This window comes from Megalops cyprinoides, chromosome 25 (assembly GCF_013368585.1).
Source record: "Megalops cyprinoides isolate fMegCyp1 chromosome 25, fMegCyp1.pri, whole genome shotgun sequence".
NCBI classification, from domain to species: domain Eukaryota; kingdom Metazoa; phylum Chordata; class Actinopteri; order Elopiformes; family Megalopidae; genus Megalops; species Megalops cyprinoides.
Genome location: NC_050607.1, coordinates 11,389,512 through 11,409,863, shown reverse-complemented (window position 1 = coordinate 11,409,863; position 20,352 = coordinate 11,389,512). Strand labels below are relative to the sequence as shown.

Genomic DNA, 20,352 nt, shown 5'->3' with positions numbered 1-20,352 from the left:
TTTGCTTAGCAGATCATGCCCTTAGCTAGGGCAAATACTTTTTTACATATAACTGATTTACAGTGCAATTTATGGAGTACCGTGCTCAATGTGTATAACTGCAGTGGCCCAGGAACCCCGCTGAGAGCTATAATCTCCCCCCACCTCCTCTTCCTCTCTTTGACACATACCAGCACCCCTCCCCCGAGAGAAAGCAACATTCCCATTCCATGCCTGTTTCCAGGAGCGTACTGCCCGGCTCCCTTCTCCCTTGGAGGCCAGCTTCACCGCAGGAATGCCGACAGCACCGCCGCGCATTAAGGGATGAAACGAGACAGGCCCAGCTCTCATCACTCTTCATCTCCTGCCACGGGGTGGGGGGAACAAGGCCTCGCTCGACCCGGCCTGAATCTAAATCCACCGCACCCCTCTCCTTAACGCAGGTCCCGCGCGCCTCCCCTCCCCGCTCTGCATTCAGCGCACAATCGCAAGCATTAGAGCGCGCAGATGAGATGGTGGAACTAATGAGACAGCCTCTTTCACAGCATGCTGAGGTAACGCCTTTAGCCGTCAGTTTATCCAATGATTAAGACTTAAGAAATTGCTTAGCTTTCAGGATGGGGTGCGCTTGTGCGTGCGCGTGTGTGTGTACGTGTGTGTACATGCGTGCATATGCATTTGTGTCAAGAGGAGAGCACGGCGGCGGGGCGATTGACAGGGCTGTTTATTAAAACTTCGCCGCGGGTACAGCATGAAACTTTCAGAGTGCCGTCAGTGTGCCGTGTGCAGGTACACACGGTGCGAAAGGCAGCTGGTGTGACTGAAGGGAGACTGCATACTGCTGCACCTGTATTTGCTGCATGCTGTCTATTTTTATGGCGGGGAGGCTGCCAAACATTAAGCCCGGCAAAACTGAAAGGCTGAGCTGTGCCACCCACGCAAGCTCTGTACGCTCCCGTTTACAGCAGTTTTTTCTCTTCCATTTTGAGCTGGGCTTTTTCTTTTCCGCAAATGTGAGGAGGTACAAACTACCCTCACGGTACAAAGCAAAGTAAGCTCACAATGGATTTGCTAAAAAAAAGAAAAAGGGGGGAGGACAAACAGTCCAAATGATTTTGCAACTTCCAAACCGATGACATAACCTGCTGGAGAAACATGTTCCCGAGCGGATGTCCGTCTCCCCAGCCAGCGCAGCCTCGAACCCGGGGCCCCATGTGAGCCGAGGCACAACTCTTCCAGGACCTGGGCTTAGGCCGAGAGGCAGTCCTTTTCACCGTGTGTACAATCATCTCCGACATAATGAACATTTCATTAATAGCACAGAGCAGCCATTTCATATTTCACGATGGGCTTCAGAGATAAAAGCATCCTTTTTGTTCTGGACTGTGCTTGAATAATTCCAGCTGGCAGCAAATCCACCCTTAACTGCTGATAAACAGGCCAGAGTACTGAGAATTCCTCATTTCCCTGGACACTTGCGGCCATAACGGGACGGAAGATTTAATTATAACCTCCACATTCGGCAGAATGGCTAATAAGACCTCGCCCTTGACCCCTTCCAGATGCTCTGTCTCTTTAGACTCTGCCTGCTTGATATCAGCCAGTGGGTTAATGGACGTGACCTGGAAGCGCTTCAGCACTGTGTTCTGGGACTAATTCTGCTGGAGACCAGTTTCAGCTGGATGCCTTAGAGGCCCAGGCTGCTGTTGCCATGGTACCCTACATTATCTTCGCCACAGCCCACCCATGCTGATGAATGATCATGGCTCTGGCTGGCCATCCAGCAGCAATCATGATCTTTTAACCAATCAGCAGGTAGTGAGGTGAATGAAAAAATGTACATTTAAGGTCCTATGCCATCATAGTACCCAATATTATCACAGATACAGTTATATAGTGTAGTTGTTATAGGTATATCCTATAGTGTGGCTAAAGAATACTAAAACATACAGGCTTTTATTTTAGAACAAACATGGCCATTGGTCTCTGAATGATGGTAGAAATGTGACATACAGAATTAATTCATGTCCTTGATTGTTATCAGTCAATGGACAAATAATTTGAGATCACTGACAAAAAATATACTTTTCTAAAGTACATTAACCATACATTAAGGCAGCAAACTCCAAACTCTGACATTCCCACTTGAATAAAAGGGCTTACAATGCTCAGATCAAACACCCAAATCAAATTAAAAAGCATGCCAAGTTGAATTAGCAAAAATAAATAAACATTCATAATACAGCAATATATTGAGTGTAGAGATGCAGTTTGTGGAGAGAGTCTGGGACAGGCTGATTTGAACAGAGGGCAACCCCAATTCCATTCCTGCAGAAACATTTGCACCGCCAGAGGTAGGAAGGATGGCAGGTGTTCTCCGGGGAGCCGGGCTGTTTATCGAGTGCTAAGTGCACTGTCCCTCCACGAGTCAACTAAGGGAGTCTGCCTGGGTCCGTGGGGATCCGCTTTCCCATCATGCACCTGTCTCGCATGTCCTCAGCGCTCTTATCTCCAAAGTTAGTCACTCTCCGCTTGGCAGAGTGAATGGCGGGGAAGGGCTGAATTTTAATGGAAAAGGCGCCGCAGCTGGAAATGAACACAGCGGGAATTGAAAGTAACTGCCTTTATTCTGTCTGTGTGTGTGTGTGTGAGCGTGTGTGTGTGTGTGTGTGTGTGGGTGGGGCACCTGGGTGGTATATGAAACGGGTATATGAGTTTGAGTAATAGAGGTGTGCTTTAAAAGCACTCTGAAAGCAGCTGGGGCTTTTCATAGCCCGGCCCAGTGTATTGCTCTGAATGCCGGGTGAATGGCAGTCTGGCCATTCTGTTACAGCACCTGTGCAGCCACTGGGCTCTCAGGTCATAGCTCACCTTCACTGACGGGGATCGCCGAGCCGCCTTCCCACGCTTCCTCAAGCAGAACACTTCTGTGGATCTATGGCAGTACTCGGTCCAAACCAGCAAAAAAGCTGGCCCAAGAGGGGAGCTGGTCAGAAGGCCCATGTCGTACGTTGGAGTCACACACAAAAAGTTGATACGGCCCAAGTCCTGTGGCTGACTGGTAGTACAGTATAGGGGTAGGAACCAAATCTGAAAGCACACTTTCAGTCCCCGATCTTGCTGGGTATTTCTGCTTTGATTGGAGGAATGACATGTTTGGGAGTGCTAAAACACTGTGTGGGTACGTTCTTTTTGTCTTCAGTTTTATTACTTCTCGCCATCCCTGAACCTGTTCCAATTACCAAATGTGCGCATAATTTCCTTTTTCTCTAGGGAATGACATGTTTACCTCGACACTGCTGGGCTGAGTTAATCGTGAAGGATATTTGGACTGCACACAGTCCATAAATTAAACAGGCAATCTAGCCTCAATAGCAGATCATCTCAAGATTTTCTAATCTGCTTATATTGTGTTTGCTGAAGACATATCTGCAGGGTGTTCTGTAAAAAGAAAAGCCTTAGATCTTTGAGATATGCTGGCAACAATTTACTTTTTACGGACATTAGTTATGCCGTGTTTACATGGTGATTACCATAATTACATATATGCTGAGAAAATAATGTAATGTGTTTGCATGCAATTCCAATATGCATATATTGTCAAAGTATTATTTATGCTCTCCCAACCACTGAAAATTATAATGCATGGTGTGATGTCAATTTACATACCACAAGCCTTTACTCTTTGTCTAATAAAAACAGGTTTTAGCTGCAGGTGCCACCAATAAGCGTGTGTTTCCACAAACACCTCAAAATGCGTCATAAATGTTCATAACACAAACTTCAACCCACATCACATGGTAAGATTATCACTGAAATCATGAGCTGTATTGAACATTTATTCATGATTATTTCAGGTGTTATGAGGCATTTGAGCATGCCGCACAGCCATTTTGTAGGCTATGAAATACCTGTATCAAACCTACACCCACAAGTGTTTATGTGGCATAAATGCATATGCATGTTGGGTTAACTGCACATTTTTTAGTTAAATGTAAACTTTTGAGGATATAGGAATATAATTCAGGACTTTCTTTGATGCCCTTTTGTATCCTTGCTTTGTAAGATGCTTTTGATGAGAGTGCCTGCTAACTGATGAAAAAGTGAATGTCAAAAGTAAGACATATGTCTATATAAACGACATATATTATGCACACATCTCCTTTTCCAGCTGGTCCCTGAGGGCCTCCCTTGGATGCTTTACACCCTTCCAGGGTTTTACTTCACCCCTGTTGTCTGCTCCACGGATTGCCGCTGAAAGCGCCAGCCCAGCTTTTCCATGCAGAGAACTCCACTAAATCAGCCTAGCCCCACGCTGGGCTGCACACTGGCTGGCAGCATCTGCCTGCAAGGGCAACTCTGCACTGTGCTGTGGGGGGGTGCGTGGGGGGGTGCGCGGGGGATACTGCAGCAAGTACACTGCCTCCACATGGTGGAGGGATGGAGACGCAGGGGGGCTAACACCAGAGGACAGGGAAGGGCCGGAAACGCTTGACATCAGTGTCATAGCCGCTGCATCTTATCAGCTGATTACTGCAAATGGACCAGGCTGGGGTATCAAAACCATCCATGGATTATGAGGGGTTATTAACGCTCTATTAGATTATGCAGCCAGAATGGCTTTGCCTGTGCGTTGGCCATGACTCCAGAGCTGCCGTGCGAGACGCTAATTTAAGGCAATGTGCTCGCTGACACATCGTTCATACAGTGTTCAGGAAATTTAGGAAACGTCACTCAAATGCTGAGAACGCCGCTCCTCTGATCTAACTGGAATGAAAGAGGAGGGCTCTCAGAGGTGTCCGGATTCAGCCGGGTCGGGGCGAGGGTACTCACATGTTGAAGAGGTTGAGGCCGATGCGGTAGAGGCGCTTGCGCATGACGTCGGTGGAGAGGGTGGGGGACTTGCAGCTGGCCGGGTTCTCGCAGTGGTAGCGGGGCAGGCTGAGGATCATGGCCTGCAGAGCCTCCTTGGAGGAGGCCTCCGAGGCCGACTTGGCGGAGGTGGAGGTGCTGCTGCTGCTCATCTGCTCTGAGCTGTTGTCGGCCGTCTCCGACTCGCTGCGCTTGGCCTCCAGCACCTCCGGCCTGGGCTCCACCTCCACCTCCACCTCCACCTTCGTCTGACCCTCCACCTCTGGGGCGTCCAGCTTCTCCAGGGCCAGCTGCTGGGGTTGCTGCTGCTGCTGCTGCTGTTGTTGTTGTTGCTGCTGCTCTGGTTGCTGCTGCTGCTGCTCTTCTCCTTGCTCCTGCTCAATGGTTGGGGGGGGCGGGAAATTGCTCTCGCCCGCCGCAGGGTCCGGGGGGCCCTCTTCCTGGGGGGCCTCCCGCTCCCCTTGGGACGGCACTTTGGGCTCCTCGCTGGCGCCTCCCTGCTGGACGCAGTTGCCGAGGGAGACGGAGGTGGACTCCATGACCGAGGAGGACACGTGGAAGTTCTGGTTGTCGATCTGCACGGTCACGTCCCGGAAGGCCATCATCAGCTTGCTGCCGCTCCGGGGCAGGTTTTCGGGGTTGTCCTCCTGGCCCGCCTCCTGCAGGGCGGTGGGGTCCGCCCCCGTCTCCGCGGCGCCGCCCCCTGCCCCAGCGGATGCGGCGCTGAAGGTCTCAGTGAACTGGTAGGTTCCTCCGTCCTGCAGGGAGCACATGGTCTTCAGGCTCCAGTTGCTGAGGGCGTCGTCGATGGACTTAGCCAGCGACTGCACCTGCTCGGTGAAGGAGTCCTCCAGGTCGGTCAGCGTGCCGCTGATGGTGGCGGGCAGGGAGGGGGAGCGCACCAGGGGGATGCCCACGAAGTTGTAGCCTTCCACCAGGGCCTTCTCAGCCGAGAAGCCCTCGGCGTTCTGCACGCGCACCTTGCGCATGGAGATGCGGCGCGGCAGCCGGCTCTCCAGCAGCGAGTTGCGGATCTTCTCAAAGTTCTTGCTGAGCTGGTACTGGCGGAAGGCGGTCTGGATCTTGCAGGCGGCGCGGCGCGAGATCAGGTGGCCCCCGTACTTGTGCTCTAACATTTCGATCTGCGGGAAAAAAGAACGAGGATTAGAGAGGAGGAGGGGAAGCCAAATTAAATCAAGGATACACAAAGGCTAAAAGGGGAGCTTAATCTGACTGGGGGTGGGGGGGCAGAAACAGACCATAATCATAAAGAGACAAGGGGCAATTCTCAAGCCCTGTGGTTTCCTCCACTGTCACAAACTGAAGCAAGTGGTTCATTATTTTATAGTTTACACGTTTATCTAATGTCTGTGACTGCCTCACTGCGAGTGCCATATATGTATAGAAAACACTTTAAACTGTTTAAAAAGCAGGGTACTAATTGGCCCCCTTGACCGTGCATAGAGCAAGGCCACCATTTTCTACCAACACTACACTGGTGAACTTCGTTAGTTTGTTCCATTCTCCACATCACACGAGTCGTTGTTCACAGGTATAATCTACGGTCAGGAATCTGAGGGGCCCCGTTAATTTCACTTTGATCTCACAAATGGAAATAAGTAAAACAAAGCAGCACACAGGTGGAGAGCAGAAACCCATCTCAGAAAGTGATATCTGCAGATGATAGGAAAATGACCACAGGGACCTCAGAGCCTCTGCACACTGTGTTGACAGAGAAGAGGAGGCACCAGGCGCGCGCGGGCCCAGGCCTAAATGCAAACAGAATGCCGGTGCAGCCACCTCTGAAATCAATAAACCCCTCCGTTTACTGTGGGAGCAAACTAATAGAAACACCAGAGCCTGGTTCATTATTGAAGCTTTACAATTTCAATCTTCTCTTTCCCCGGCTCTGTGGAGCGTAGAAGATAAATATCGTGAGTTTGGCAAATGGGAACACTCGGCCATCCAGAGAAAGAAATTCACGGTACAAAGGCAGCCAACAAGCAAATGTTATCAGATAACACCTCCCCTCTGTGGGCTCGGCTCCACGAAAGCTGGGGCTGGCTCTGTTTTCACATTACAAAGCTTTACCATGGTCTGATGTTTGGCGTGCCCCCTCACTTTTCTCCTTCTAATAAGGTACACTGAAGTACTCCCCATTGCGGGTTCAACCTGATGAAACTAACCCCAACTTACATGGTTTTCAGATTTGAGTAGCACATTTCAGCGAACTTATCTTCATTTCTTATATGACACTGTCTGTTCATACTGCTAAAATAAAAAAAAAGTTCAAATATAGTATCCAAAGTGCATTGCAGTTAGATATCATTAAACCCCCAGACAGCTATCCATTTCATCCGCACCTAAATGCTTTTTGAAATGACAGTTTGCTGTGAAAAGGTCAAAGTTGTTCTGTTCTTACTGTGCAAGTGACATGGGGAAACATTCATCCCTGGTGATTCACAGAAGCTCCTTACAAACGGGAGGATGCACATTATGTTGGTTACCTCTCAACATCAGCTTTATGATACACCACTCAGCAGTGCTGAGTTGGTCGTTTAATACATAATAAAAATATGGCATCAACTTACAGCCTACACACATTATAATACAATGCTAGCACTGTAAGATGTAAATGCCAGAGCCACTCATGTAGTTCAATCTGTTAGCATTTCTGCAAATTCAGTGTTGGCCTTTGAATGGGGGCTATTAACCATGAACACTGGCAAAGTGTCATTACACAAGTAAATATCGACTGTTGATTAATTAGAGCTACATTAAGAAATGAGCAATTAGAAAAGCACAAGAGATATTAGGAAGCTGGAAATCAGTATAACAATGCTTTTTCTGAAAATTAAACTGCACCACATTTAATAAGCCATAAATTTCCTGCTTGTAAAAAAACTGCAGATCTTCTCTGCTTTTGGCAGAAGTTAAAAAAATGAATAAGGCGCCGTCGCCAACTCTGCCTGAACAATCCAGTGGAGTGCATTTTCTGTTGAGGGACACAGACAAACCTGTTGTCAAGACATATATCATATATGTTTAATGAGGCCTAGCATTCGAGTATTGTATGCCAAATGCAAAAAGAGTAGAGAACAATATGCAGAAATGATTATGTGCTGGCGGCCATCACTGGGCGGAAAAATCTCTGGCACCATGTTGCCGGGCTCATTTTTCCTCATCAAATCGCTGAATCCCCAGCTGTGCCGTGCATAATGCTGCTATTCAAACTCACTTATGCAGGTCCTGCCCATGAGGACCGGGGCTCTGCACCCAAACGGGCACCAAGCGTTCCAGAACACCGTGACCCGACATTCCACGCCAAATTCATTACTTTTACATTGCTCCGGTTTGGCCACTTGCAACACTTCATTGCTCCTGGGATAAGAATACTATTACGTAGGAAAAGACTGCATATAACAGACATTTAAAGACACATTATATTTTGCTGCATTGTGCATCAGCGCTGATAGGGCCTGATCAACATGTGGTCACTGACTGAATAGTGTCTTGTTGAGAAGTCTTGATGCTTTAGTAGAAGTGGTACAGCACAGGTCTACACGCATTGCAATTGCTAGGTGTTCAAATTCCCAGAGCTGTATACAACAGCATTAGCAAAGGCCATCTTGTACTTAGCCTGAAACCTGTCATCTTGGAGCTTTGCTGTGTGAGGCTGATAAATCCGGGTTTCCGATCAGAGGTAGCTGACATGTTTCAGTGCTGTCTGGTCACGCACTGATCGTTTGTTGAGTCCGGCTGAGGGAAGGCAGGCACAGGACTGCTGAGAAAGCAGCAGAATGCCGCCAGCCTTACTCTTACCCTCTCCGAAACACAGTGTACTCTGTCACCCCCGACAGCAGCAGCCGCGATGAGTCTCAACTCTACACAGCCACTTGTCCACATCAAGCATAAACCCAGCTCAATGAAATCAACTGACTCATATTCGCCTTTGTTCAAATCCATTTAAAATGTTCAATGAAGCATTTTCACGGCTCCTGACATAAAGGCGTGGATGCTTGCAGCACAAGTCCAGGATGCTGTTTATTGACTGCATTCTGAACACCTGTCTGTGTCAGTATGAACTCAGATACAGAAGAGGAACATTAAGCCACCGCACCCTCACCAATAACTCCTCTCACCGTACACTCAAGCTGACTGACTATCCTAGTAGGACATTTTCAGCATGAGCAAATGATACAGTCAGCGTTTGAGATGGACATGTTTTTCAACGCTGCAGGACGGCTGGCAGAGCCATGAAAACTATATGCGTCTCATTTCCCAGAAGTGTGGAGTAAAATTTGTGCTAACGTCATGATCTTTTTACTGTTCCGTATCTGGGAACGCAATGTTCATCTTTGGTTTTTCATTTATATATATCATACTTGGGTAACATAAAAACCATATCCATAACCATACTAAATTGCAATGATGGTCTTGATGTTGACAAATCAAACAATGAATTAGTGTGATTTTTTTTCCATCTTTGTCTATCATTTATAAAACATTGGTCCAAAATATCCTAGGAAATGTTAGTCTTTGAATTGGTATTTTAACAAGCCTTGTTATTTTTTAAGAATATTATTTAGGAGTGTAATGGTGAAGACAACATGATGTTAACTCAGCTATAAAGTAACCTACCAGAAGCTCTTTATTGATGTATTATTTGAAAGAAATGCAAAACACAATCTCGTCTTTTCAAAGGAATTTCTGAGAAACAGAACAGGGAAAATAAATTCATCTTGAATTTGCACACTCTCTGAGCTTCAGCAGCATTTGTTACTAGATGTGCATTCTGGGAACTCTGAGGTCTTCATTAACCCACCTCAAGAGGCCAGGAGTTAAAACTGAGAAACAGAGCAGTTGCTCTAAGACTTAGCAAGCAGAAAAACAACATGGTGCCTGTATTTTCTCAGACTTCCTGTGCCCGTGTAACTAGTTACATCATCATCTACCGCAGGTTGCTGGGGGCAACAACAAATTCTACGGCGTCCCTTCCATCACTCCGGGACACTTACGGTTGTCCTATCTGCCTTTGGACCAGATGACAACATAATGTGACTTTCACCCTCTAATCTGAAATTACAAGGCCAACACCAGGCCTCTATGAGAGTGGAGTCGGCAAATGCTGATAAGCACCAACACTGTGCCGCTGGGTTGCTAATTTGCGATAAGTGGGTGGTTGAAGTTTGATGTAATCCCCGCCATTGTCAGTTGAAATTCCACCATGAAAGGAGGTCTTTTTTTAAACATTCATTTAAAATGACACTGAAAAGGTGCTTATCTGGGTGATTTACATTTCGTTTCAACAGCTAGGAGAATGGGATGAGATGTTCTGTGAATATTAAGGCACTCTGAATGGAGGGGTTCTGCTCTGAGGTATCGAAGGCGTTCACTCAGACATGTTGGCATTAGGAATGTGAGCTCTCTTACCTCACTCTCCTCTTGGCATATTTATCCTCCTTACACTTAATGTCCTGCTGCAGTTCTCAATGCGGACTTCTTTTGACAAAAGCAAGTTCTATCACAGTCTCCATTCGGGGTATGATTAATCTGAGGATAATTACTGTAATTTCTCCTTGCTAGTAAGAAGAATTGAAACCATAATTACCACGACACAAAAGAAAGTCAAAACAACTCATCTCTAATCAAATAAATAAAAGAATCTCAGACACAATACCTCAAAGTAAGCCTCAAGAGAAAATCAGAGTTTGCTTTAGCTATGGGTAGCGGTTGTGCTTATTTGATATGCACGCTCTGTCAATTCACCATAAAGACAGAACGCACGTTTCCTCATCCAAACTCCGCCATTATATGAGACGTATCTCCCATCATCTGTCAGAGAGACAGAGGGAGAGGGAGAGAGAGGGAGGGCAAGAGAGACAGAGGGACACATAAATAGTGAGAGTGAAAGGGAGAGAAAGAGAGAGAGATAAAGAGAAGGAGAGACAGTTAAGGTATAAGAGAGAAAGGGAGGGAGTCAGAGTGAAAGAGAGGGGGAGAGAGAGAGGAGCTGAGAGAGAGAGAGAGAGAGAGGAGCTGAGAGAGAGAGAGAGAGAGAGAAATGCCCCCCTCCCTTGACGGGACCCGCCATGCAGCATCTCACGCTGAGGATTCTCCCATTAACCACCTGTCACTTCTCCTTTTGATCAGCTCACTTAGCGTCTGCAGAGAGATCATTGAGGAGGCGCGGCGGCGGCAGGGACGTAATAACCTCAGTTAGCTCCGAGCGGCGCGCAAACAGTGCCTGACAGCCTGACGTGCGTCAGTCCGACCGGAGCGGCGCGCCAGCCGTGCGGCAGCGCGCTCAGACGGCAACAGAAGGGGGAACCGATGGCCGGTATCACACAGCCCTGACACACGGGGGTAAATAATGAGGTATGCAGGGCATGGAGAGGAAAACTGCATGTGGGAATGGTGAGGGAGGATAGAGGGTCAATCCACAATCGACTTCTGCCCACACTCATAGTCTGTGGAGGTCTTGACTGATCACAAGGAGGAACGAGTAGTGACTGGGCTTGAGCATGCACCCGCCCCACGCAATATCTGCAAAGATTTCAGATAAAAACCGAGGCCGGGAATTTCTTCTTCGGCGCACGGTAAACAGGCCGAGGATGAAAAGAGTCTCCCCATCAAAGGTCAGGCGCCTGTTTACAGGAAGCGGTTCTTTTTATCGGCTTATCAGATTCAGTTTTCGACAAAACTGTATTATGGCCGCCGCCGCGGCGCTCAGCATTCATTCCGCAGAGCGAGCAGTCTCCAAGGGCACTCTGGCATTTTCTCTCTTTCAAACCCATCTGTAATACATGGCCTGCGTTTCTGAAAATGTCACAATGCGGGTTGACATGAGAAGGAATACCTTGACATTACGTGATCACGCAGTGATAATGTCACATTCAGTGACCAAGGCAATGAATTTAAAATGGCAAGCCTTTCAGTAAAATAACTAAAACACTTCCAACAGCAAATTAGTAACTGCATCTGTGATTGGTATTACAAACAATTAATTGTTATTCTTTTCATGCAAAAGAATAATGGTCATTTATAAGCAAGTTTATCATTATTATTTATTAAATGCCCGTTTACATATTATCAATATATAGCGCATAGGGAATTGACTTGCAATTTAATCTCCTTGCTTAAAGGAACAACAGCTATGCCCCACTTAGGATTTGAATTTGCAGCTGGGAAATTAGTCTAGTAGACCAGTAGACTTCATTCAATCAGCCAACTTTGTAGTTTAGATATTAATCTAAGATTTAATACATGATGAAAAAGAAATAACACTGCTATTAAAGCAATGCTCAACCTGTGCTACAATATTACATTAATTACTCTATGCTTCAAAAATAGAGTAATTCCAAAGACAGAGTTCTTTAATGATTAATAACCCATTTACACACAATTTAAAAGCCTAACATTGCATAATGTGAGTATATATTAATGAAAATAACATCCAACACACCAAAGGATGCAAAACATTTTTCAAAATGCACATTATCAAATCAAGTATTTTTCCCCTCTCAACAGGTGACAATGCAAACACAGAGAAATTTACCATTTATTTAGATATTTATTTATACAGAATCCAAATAGCCTTATGTCTCACTTAGTGAGTGAGCTTGTAATGTAACCTTTTCCCACAAATCCCTCAGCATCCGCTGTTTTGATAGCACAGTCCTCTGTGTAGGGGAATGAGCAGATGGATAGATTAGCTTGTGCTCAGCTATTGGGAGCACTGGCAGAGCACATATTAAACAAAGTCAATTAGCTGATAATAGTGTTATGATTGTTGTGGAAATAAAGCGCTGTTGACTGAGTGCAATCACACAGCAGAGGAGGTTATTCCACCACATTCGCTTCATCTCACTTAAACTTTATGCAAGACACCAGCTTAGCCACAGGAGCATGTGGATTCACAGCTACGTAAGCATTATATCAAACACAGAATGTGTAAAATCTGGTCTGTGGACGATGCAAGCATGTCAATGTTTACATGCATGGCAACTGTAGTGGCAAATCTAGTGGAGAAATGTGCAGCCAAATTATTCACTACAGCTGGAGACAGCATCCTCTACTTTGCATTGCTTTCTAACTGGCTGATGCATCTATATTTATAAGCTTCATCTTCAGACAAGCTAATCAACGCTGCCTTAATGAGGTGAAAGAAGAGCTGATTAGATATGCATACAGATATAAAAGAGAAGCCAGGCCCTTATAGGAACAAATCTGTCTTCAGAGAGCTATGATTTGGAGTTTGGTAAGTCCAGATGTTCACGTCAATCCATTGTGAGAATGTGAAGGCAGTCAGCTGACTACAGGACCATTCTGTGCACTGAGCATGCTGCGAGGAGGTACTGGATGTGTGGTCCCTTTCTTCCTGACACTGTCACACGATCTAGCATACACTGGAGGATCAGCTCAAGAATACGTTCAGGCTGTGCGAGGCGCGCATTCATCATACCGTGAAGATACTGCACAGAAACAATTTGCATTCATTTGCTGAGCAACAGCTGCGTAACCTCTCTTTCAACTTCCTTGTCCTCCACAGGGGTTTGGGGGGAAAAAGGAAACCATAACTAAATTAGCAAAGATGCTGGGAGGAAACTAATCAAAGGCAAACCTGGAAAATTACTGACTGTTTTGTCACGCCAATATAAAACCAGTATGTCCACTGTCAAAACATCCTTTTAAGGGCCATAAATTCAGCTGAGAATATGGTACACAATATTTTATGTAAAAATAAAATGCTTATCTGCTGCTCTTGGAAAACATTGCATTCATTGCATTTGTTAACTCACATAGCATCAGCAGTCTGGAGAGGATTGTACGATACTTTTACATGTCTCCTTTCAGAAACTTCACTACAGGTTTTAAGTGTTTTGTTATTTTTGATGATTTTGATAGCAGGTTACAAAATCTATTTTTTCAAATTTCCCCATTAATATCCCATTTTTTTTGCAACTTGTCTGAATGTGATCATCGTTGGGAAAAGCCACAGAAGTTTCCACTTGACTGCACAAGTCACTGAAAACAACAACAGGGACACATGCATTTTGACAGATGATCTCTGAACAAGTGGCTTCTCTATGGCAGTCTAAAGCTCTTGAAAAGGTGCAATGTGAGTGAAAGAGAATTGAATTCTTCAAGTGAAACAGTGCAGTGGACAGCGTAGCCCTTTGAAACAGCTGACCGTGACGAGTGACATGTCCCTGGACAGACACCCAGCAGAGCCACTCCCTACAGGCATATCGACACCAGTATATTTCTGCTTCCCACAGGAAGGGTGCATTCCCGCGGCTCTTCTGCGGGGGAATCTCACACATCCCAGACAGGCAGCGCATTCGGGTAGCTCTCCGCTGAGAACCTGAATAAATTCTTGCATTTCCAAAGTCCAAATGGAATGGACAATACATTACAATAAATCAATCGTGGAACTGTCCATGATCGCCCCCCCCAACCCCCCCTCCCCTCCCCCCTCCATGTGATACACTCCCTTGCTTATTGACTGTGCTGCATGAGAATCACAGTGGCCACAGTGGCTCTGACAGGACGACTCCTGCTCTGATCTCGCTGTGTGGCAGGGCTGATAAACAGGTGACTGCTGGACTGAGTTAAGCGCAACAGAACATCACTCGCAACGGTTTATATCAGACACAAGATCAATTCCATATCTGGCAAGCGCGGGGTGGCGTTAACATGGGAGGACCAGAGACGCACGGCGCAAAGGGCATCTGAACGAAATGAGGAGTGAGAACTGTCCGATGCTTTCAGGCGCCAAGATTCATTACTGACTTAGGATGCTCGATGTGACCACGGGTGACCGTCCAATTCGGCGATTTCTGAACCTATTGCCGCCCCTGCTTGGGTAATTACCTGGATAATGGAGTCCCACTGGATCAAACATGCCCATCATGTCTAGTTAAAAGTTAAAAGCTGTGCTCGTCATCTGCTCTGAAATTGGATGTCCATTTCAATTACATCAGTCTCCAAGCTGCTGGTGCTCCTGCGCAAGGCAGTTTTCTTGGAGACTGAATCTCCACCAACAGGAGGAAGACATCCAGGAAATGACCTGCACGTGATGTGCTTAATGAGCTCTTCCACTCACTGCATGGATTTACAGTCAGGGTTCTGAGGTCTCCAGGATGTTTTTGTCCCACTCCTTTTGTCATTTATTAAATTTAACCTTAATTTTAATGTTGTAACCTGCAGGCAGACCATTAATTTCTGTCCCGGTGTATGATAGTGATCTGACCCGAGGTATGATTCTAGGCTGTACCACTCAGTGTGTGTACTGGGCTGAACAGTGATGAGCCGGGATCCTGGTCTGGGTTACACTGCTCTTTATTAATGATAGCAAACATCCCTTGATTTGGGGCTCAGAATGTTTCCAGTGTCCATTAGAGTGAAACGGTCCATATCTTCTGGAAACAGACCCTTTGTCTGAGTATGGGATGCATGAAGTTTTGCAGGAGCTCAATGCATGCAAAGAATGGGGGACTCTCTGAATTTGTGTGCACTAGTTAGTCACACCTGCCAAATTCTGATCCTTGCCTTTGGTCCTCCCAACATAGAGTAGGCAGATCAAAACCTCTACAGCCAACCCACCACTCGGCACATAGATATGCAAACAGCTCCTCAATCATGGCCCATAGACAACACAACGCAAGCAATCCCCCTCAACCTCCACCCGTGTCACACGCATTTGCCCTGGCCAGTCTCCACTGCAACACAGGGATGAGTCTTGCAGGACACAAGTATGTAACTGACAGATACCTCTCTGTCCAACTGCATAAATCAATGCCATGGAAGATGTCAAATGACCATCACCTGATTTTGATTTGCAGAGGGCTGTAGTGCACCTCCTGGCCTTCACAAAGAACCACAGACTGGCCCTTGGATTCTCGCTGCTATCAAACATCAGCGAAGTGAAATTCAGAAAGTCGTGAGAGTTCCGACAGAGAGCCACGTACCTGAAGTTATTTCTAAACCTTCAGTCAATCCTGTGTCAATCCTAGAGCAAAAGTAGGAGAGGGGAAAAAAAGAAAAGTTTTTTTTTTCCTTCTTCCATCTGTGAATCTAAGTGCTGCATCAGCTGGAATCCCTGGGGTGGGGGTGTGGAGCAATCTGAATGCAATGCAGAGCAAGAAAGAACAACTGCAGAGAATGGGATAGAGGAACGCTCCCCGAGAAAGGGGAGAGACAGCAGGCTTTCACGAGGCCTCCGTCTCTTTGCAAAGGACAAAGTGGTTGTGGACATCGGTGGACACACAGGCAAGTCCTCACTGAACACCAAAAGAACCAAAGCTAAGTGCTGGCACAAGAAAACCGCGTTCACTGAACCAACACAGCAGCCCTCCTTTGCCTGACCCCGGCCAGAGAAATTTCAGCATCTCTTTGGATGTGTAACGGAGGCTCAGAAAGGCCAGGTATCCACAGCACTGTCTCTCAAACGGCTAACACAGGCTAGGTTGCGGCTGTGCCTGCCCCCCCTTTCAATGCATGGATGACTTGCCTCTACAGCAGAGTTACATTCCTGCCATCATTACCTCCCCAGCAGACAGGACCTGTACACGCCAGCACCGCGGCTCAGCGCTCTGACACACGCCCCCCCCCCCGGCCATGCTCCATGCTACAGACGGACTGACGGACCGCTCTCCAGCAGTGCCCCTACCTGCTTGTTTTTGAGGTCGAGCGAGAGCTCGTAGTCGGAGGCGGAGGAGTGCGAGCAGGCGCTGGGCCCCTTGCTCCTCTGTACTCTCATGGGAGAGGCGGTGTGGTGCAGGCTGGCTTTCTGCCCCGCGCCCCCCCGGGCCCCCGCCCCCTGCTCCTCCTCCAATCCGTCCTGCGCGTCCCCCTCGCCCCCGGGCTGCCCCGCCTCGCCCGGGGCGCTGCTGGGCGGCGGCAGGGCGTCGCTGTGGAAAGGAGAAAACTCAGTGTGAGGCCGCGTTCCTTCCACCTCCCCGCCACCGGGGGCGCTGTGGGGGGTGGTGGTGGGGGGAGAGAGGCAGCCCGTTTTGGCTTCGCTCTGCGGGGGGCAGCTGCAAACACGACAGGGCATTTCAAGTCTCAGAGCTCACACAGCAACGGCGACATGGAACTGGCGACACTCGGGCGCGACACACAGGGACGGGACACAGTCATGCATTGAGGCTGAGGTGGCGGTCGGCGTGCCGGCAGGCTGGCGGGCTGTCAGAGTGAACCGTGACCTGAAAATGCTTTCCGCGGCTCCGCTACGAGCCGCGTATGCCTTTGGCGTTAGGACCGCAAACGGCCTTCTGATGTCAGACTGACATTGATGTGGGGCTGTGGAGTTCTCTGAGCGGAGACAGAGCAGGGTGAGTCTGTGGGCCGCTGAGACACTTGGAGATCCACTCACGATGGACTACCTGACACACTAATACCAGCAGCTTGCAGTAAGCCTTCCTACACTCCAAATGAATTCCTGAAGTAAATACAGCTTTACTCAGTTAAACTGACTCATGACAATAAGAACAGGAACTCCTGAACTCCTAATAAAAAATAATATTTATTATTTTATTACTACATTACAAGTACTGTCAGCTGGATTCATGTGATAACACAAAGTCACTGTATACATTTAAACTTAAAGAAAAATACAATTTGATCTTAAGGAAATCTTTTTGCCCACTGTATATGTTAGGCTTTAGTGATAATAATTCTTTTATGTATTTTTATTTCTGCTTTACTGGTTGAGGCATTTTGAAAAAATCTGTTATGCACTCATGCTCTGACACAATCCCACTATGAAATCACTGTCTAGCTCCAAAGGCCTTAAAAGGCGCTTTCTGCCTGGTATGCGGGCCATGTCTATGGAATTTGAGAGCTAATTTTGCATTCATACTGCATGTCTGTTGTATTATTATGTTGTATTATTATGTTCTGTTCTGCACTACTAAGTAATGCTGGATGGGTCACCTGCCCTGTGCATTTGTTTGCCCTTTGATTGGCTGTCGTTTCGCCTCATTCTGGGCTTCTGTGTGTCTGGGTCCCACATGCTTGCAGTACTGGAAGAGACTAACTTTGGAGGCTGCTTGGCTGTTTTTTTTTCGTGTCCAAAAGTCTGAGAGAGATATCGTTGAGTCTTCAGTAAAGAGCTTTTCCTTGAGCGTTCTTCCTGACTGAATGGCTGTCGTGTTTCTTTCTGGCAGAATCCCATAATCCAGCTGACTCTCCCTCTTCGCGTCCCCGCCGTCTCTCGAGGGACCGGGGCTTCACACACAGGCTCTGTCTTTCCTGCAGGCCGCCTTGGGACACTGACAGGGAGGCCACGGGGTAACAGAGGGGAAGTAAAGGAAGACTCAGCACTTTCAGGACGTCTTCCCTGCCACAGATTCATCTAACTCCCATGATATTACCTTCTACCTCCTCTCAATGAGGACATCAGATGACTGATGAATAAGGTATAGGATATTTTTGGGCTCGTTTCTATTAAACACTTATACTAAAGCTGAGGATGGAAAAACTTCATTCTAAATTCTACCGGGGATGCAAAAACATTGCAGTCTGATACATCAATAACATATTTCAGCACAGTTTGCACATAACGCTGATAAGCTGGTTACAGCATTGGGGTGAACACATCCACATTTAATTTCCCATGCTTCCTCCTGGCAGCTTCAGGAAGTGCGAGTCTAAGTGTGTGAGCAGGTTCCATTGGTTAAACATCCATCCTTATGCAAACGTGCACAGTGGTAACTGACGCAGACCAAAGGGAAAGGTAGAGTTCCCGTTCGAGCCATCCTATGTCCAGACATCACCGCAGGGATATCCACCCACTGCTCTCTCCCTGTGGAACATGGGCTTATTGGGGTGACACCAGGATAGCCAATCCCACTCCTTCGAGACAAAGCATCTTCCTGATTGGTCCTTGGAGCAGGGTGGGAGGCCGTCCATTGAGGCAGAGGGGCTGTTGGGCTTGCATAGAAGCCACTAACCCCCGACCCCTGCCTGGTATTCCACACTTCCTTCCACGCTTGAAAAACACCCACTTGGTGTGTGTACACAGTACAGCTGCAGCATAAAACCACCCTGTATTTTCCTTCCCTTCCATTAATCAAGGAGGGTGAATGTTACAGTGCAATCTCTGTCCCAGACCGTGATGGATTTCGCTTCTAATATGCGGCTGAATTCCTTCAAACGAGCAGCGCTCCAACAACGCTGGCACCTGAGCAGGTTTTGCTTGAGGCTGTTGATAAAAGCAACGTTCTTCCTTCTGCTGCAGATTTCAGCTTGGGTAGAGGGGCAGGAGAGCTCTGCTGCAGAAGACGTAAATGGGTCACGCCTTCTGATGGAAAAATACCACATCACACTAACTGTTTCTGAAACATCGTAGTGCAAAATCATCTATGTATATACTTTAGAATGTAGGCAATCTCTCAATTCCAAAACTTCTACACATATGGCTAATTCACTTTATTGCACACGTTAATTGGGGTGAAAGTAATTTTCAAAGGTTAATAAGGAGTGGGTCCTGAAAGAAGTATCGATTATGCAAGCCAATTATAAGCATACCATTACTTACATTGAAACTGTAATGCCACAAATGTTATTAGCAATAATACAGTTACTTGGGTATGCCTATTTATTGCTAAAAAAAAGTATTGCTAAAGTACTACTTGCCTTCTTCAAACACTAAATAAAATCACTTAAGGGTAAAGGTACTTCATATATTATTTTAAAAGAAGGAACTGACTGTCAATGTATCATACATTATAAACAAGGTGAACGCAACGATGTTCAGATTTATTCTAACTGTACCGAGTTTTCGTTTGGGACACTGAAGGTGAGACGATGCTGTGAAACTCAAGTCGGTGAGCACAAAGTAAGCACACAACAGCAAGCGTATGCGTGTCTGAGAGCAGGGGGCGGAAAAGCCCCTGACGACAGAGCTCTGCTGCTCAACAAAGCCAGGCACAACATCGACGGACAGCTGCACTACACCGTCAAAGCAACATCAAGGAAATCAAATCAACTCCACAAAAGCATCACGCAGAAAATGAACTCTCCAATGTTTAAGCGGTGTGCTATGTATGCGTGTGTGTGTGTGTGTGTGTGTGTGTGTGTGTGTGAGAGTGTGACAGACGTTTGTATAAATGTGTGTATGTATTTGCAAGGGCAGGGATTATCTGTAAGTTGAGAGGAATGTTATATCACGTCGAAAAAATGTTCCCCTTTTCCAGATGACATTTCCATTTCAGCAGAGTTTTATTCCAGCTATCATTACTTCACACATGTCAAAGCTGCCAGGGGTAGAGTCCTATATGTTTTGACGAACGACACTTTGAATGCTGTAACTGATAAGAATGATTCTGCTACTTATTCTAAAAGGAGTTCTCTCAGCAGGTGTGCGCAGGCTTCATGCATGCATAAAGCAGGGAAGACCTGGAGGTCTTTTATAAGAAACTCTGCTGAGGAGTTTGAATTTCTAGTGTCAGTGCAAAGATGTCACAATCTTTCCCATCAGCACAGCTGAAAACT

General features: G+C 46.8%; 1 protein-coding gene across 1 annotated transcript in view; it reads right to left on the bottom strand.

Moving 5' to 3' along the window:
- The window catches only part of LOC118772022 (IQ motif and SEC7 domain-containing protein 3-like), a 50,575-nt gene extending 33,931 nt beyond the window's left edge, over nucleotides 1–16,644 (bottom strand). The window contains exons 1-2 of the mRNA XM_036520257.1: nucleotides 16,526–16,644; nucleotides 4,813–5,993 (exon numbers count right to left, since the gene is read on the bottom strand). Coding sequence (XP_036376150.1) covers nucleotides 4,813–5,993; nucleotides 16,526–16,615 — 1,271 coding nt within the window. The 5' untranslated portion in view covers nucleotides 16,616–16,644. The remainder of the gene's footprint in view (nucleotides 1–4,812; nucleotides 5,994–16,525) is intronic.
- Between the last annotated feature and the right edge of the window lie 3,708 nt (nucleotides 16,645–20,352).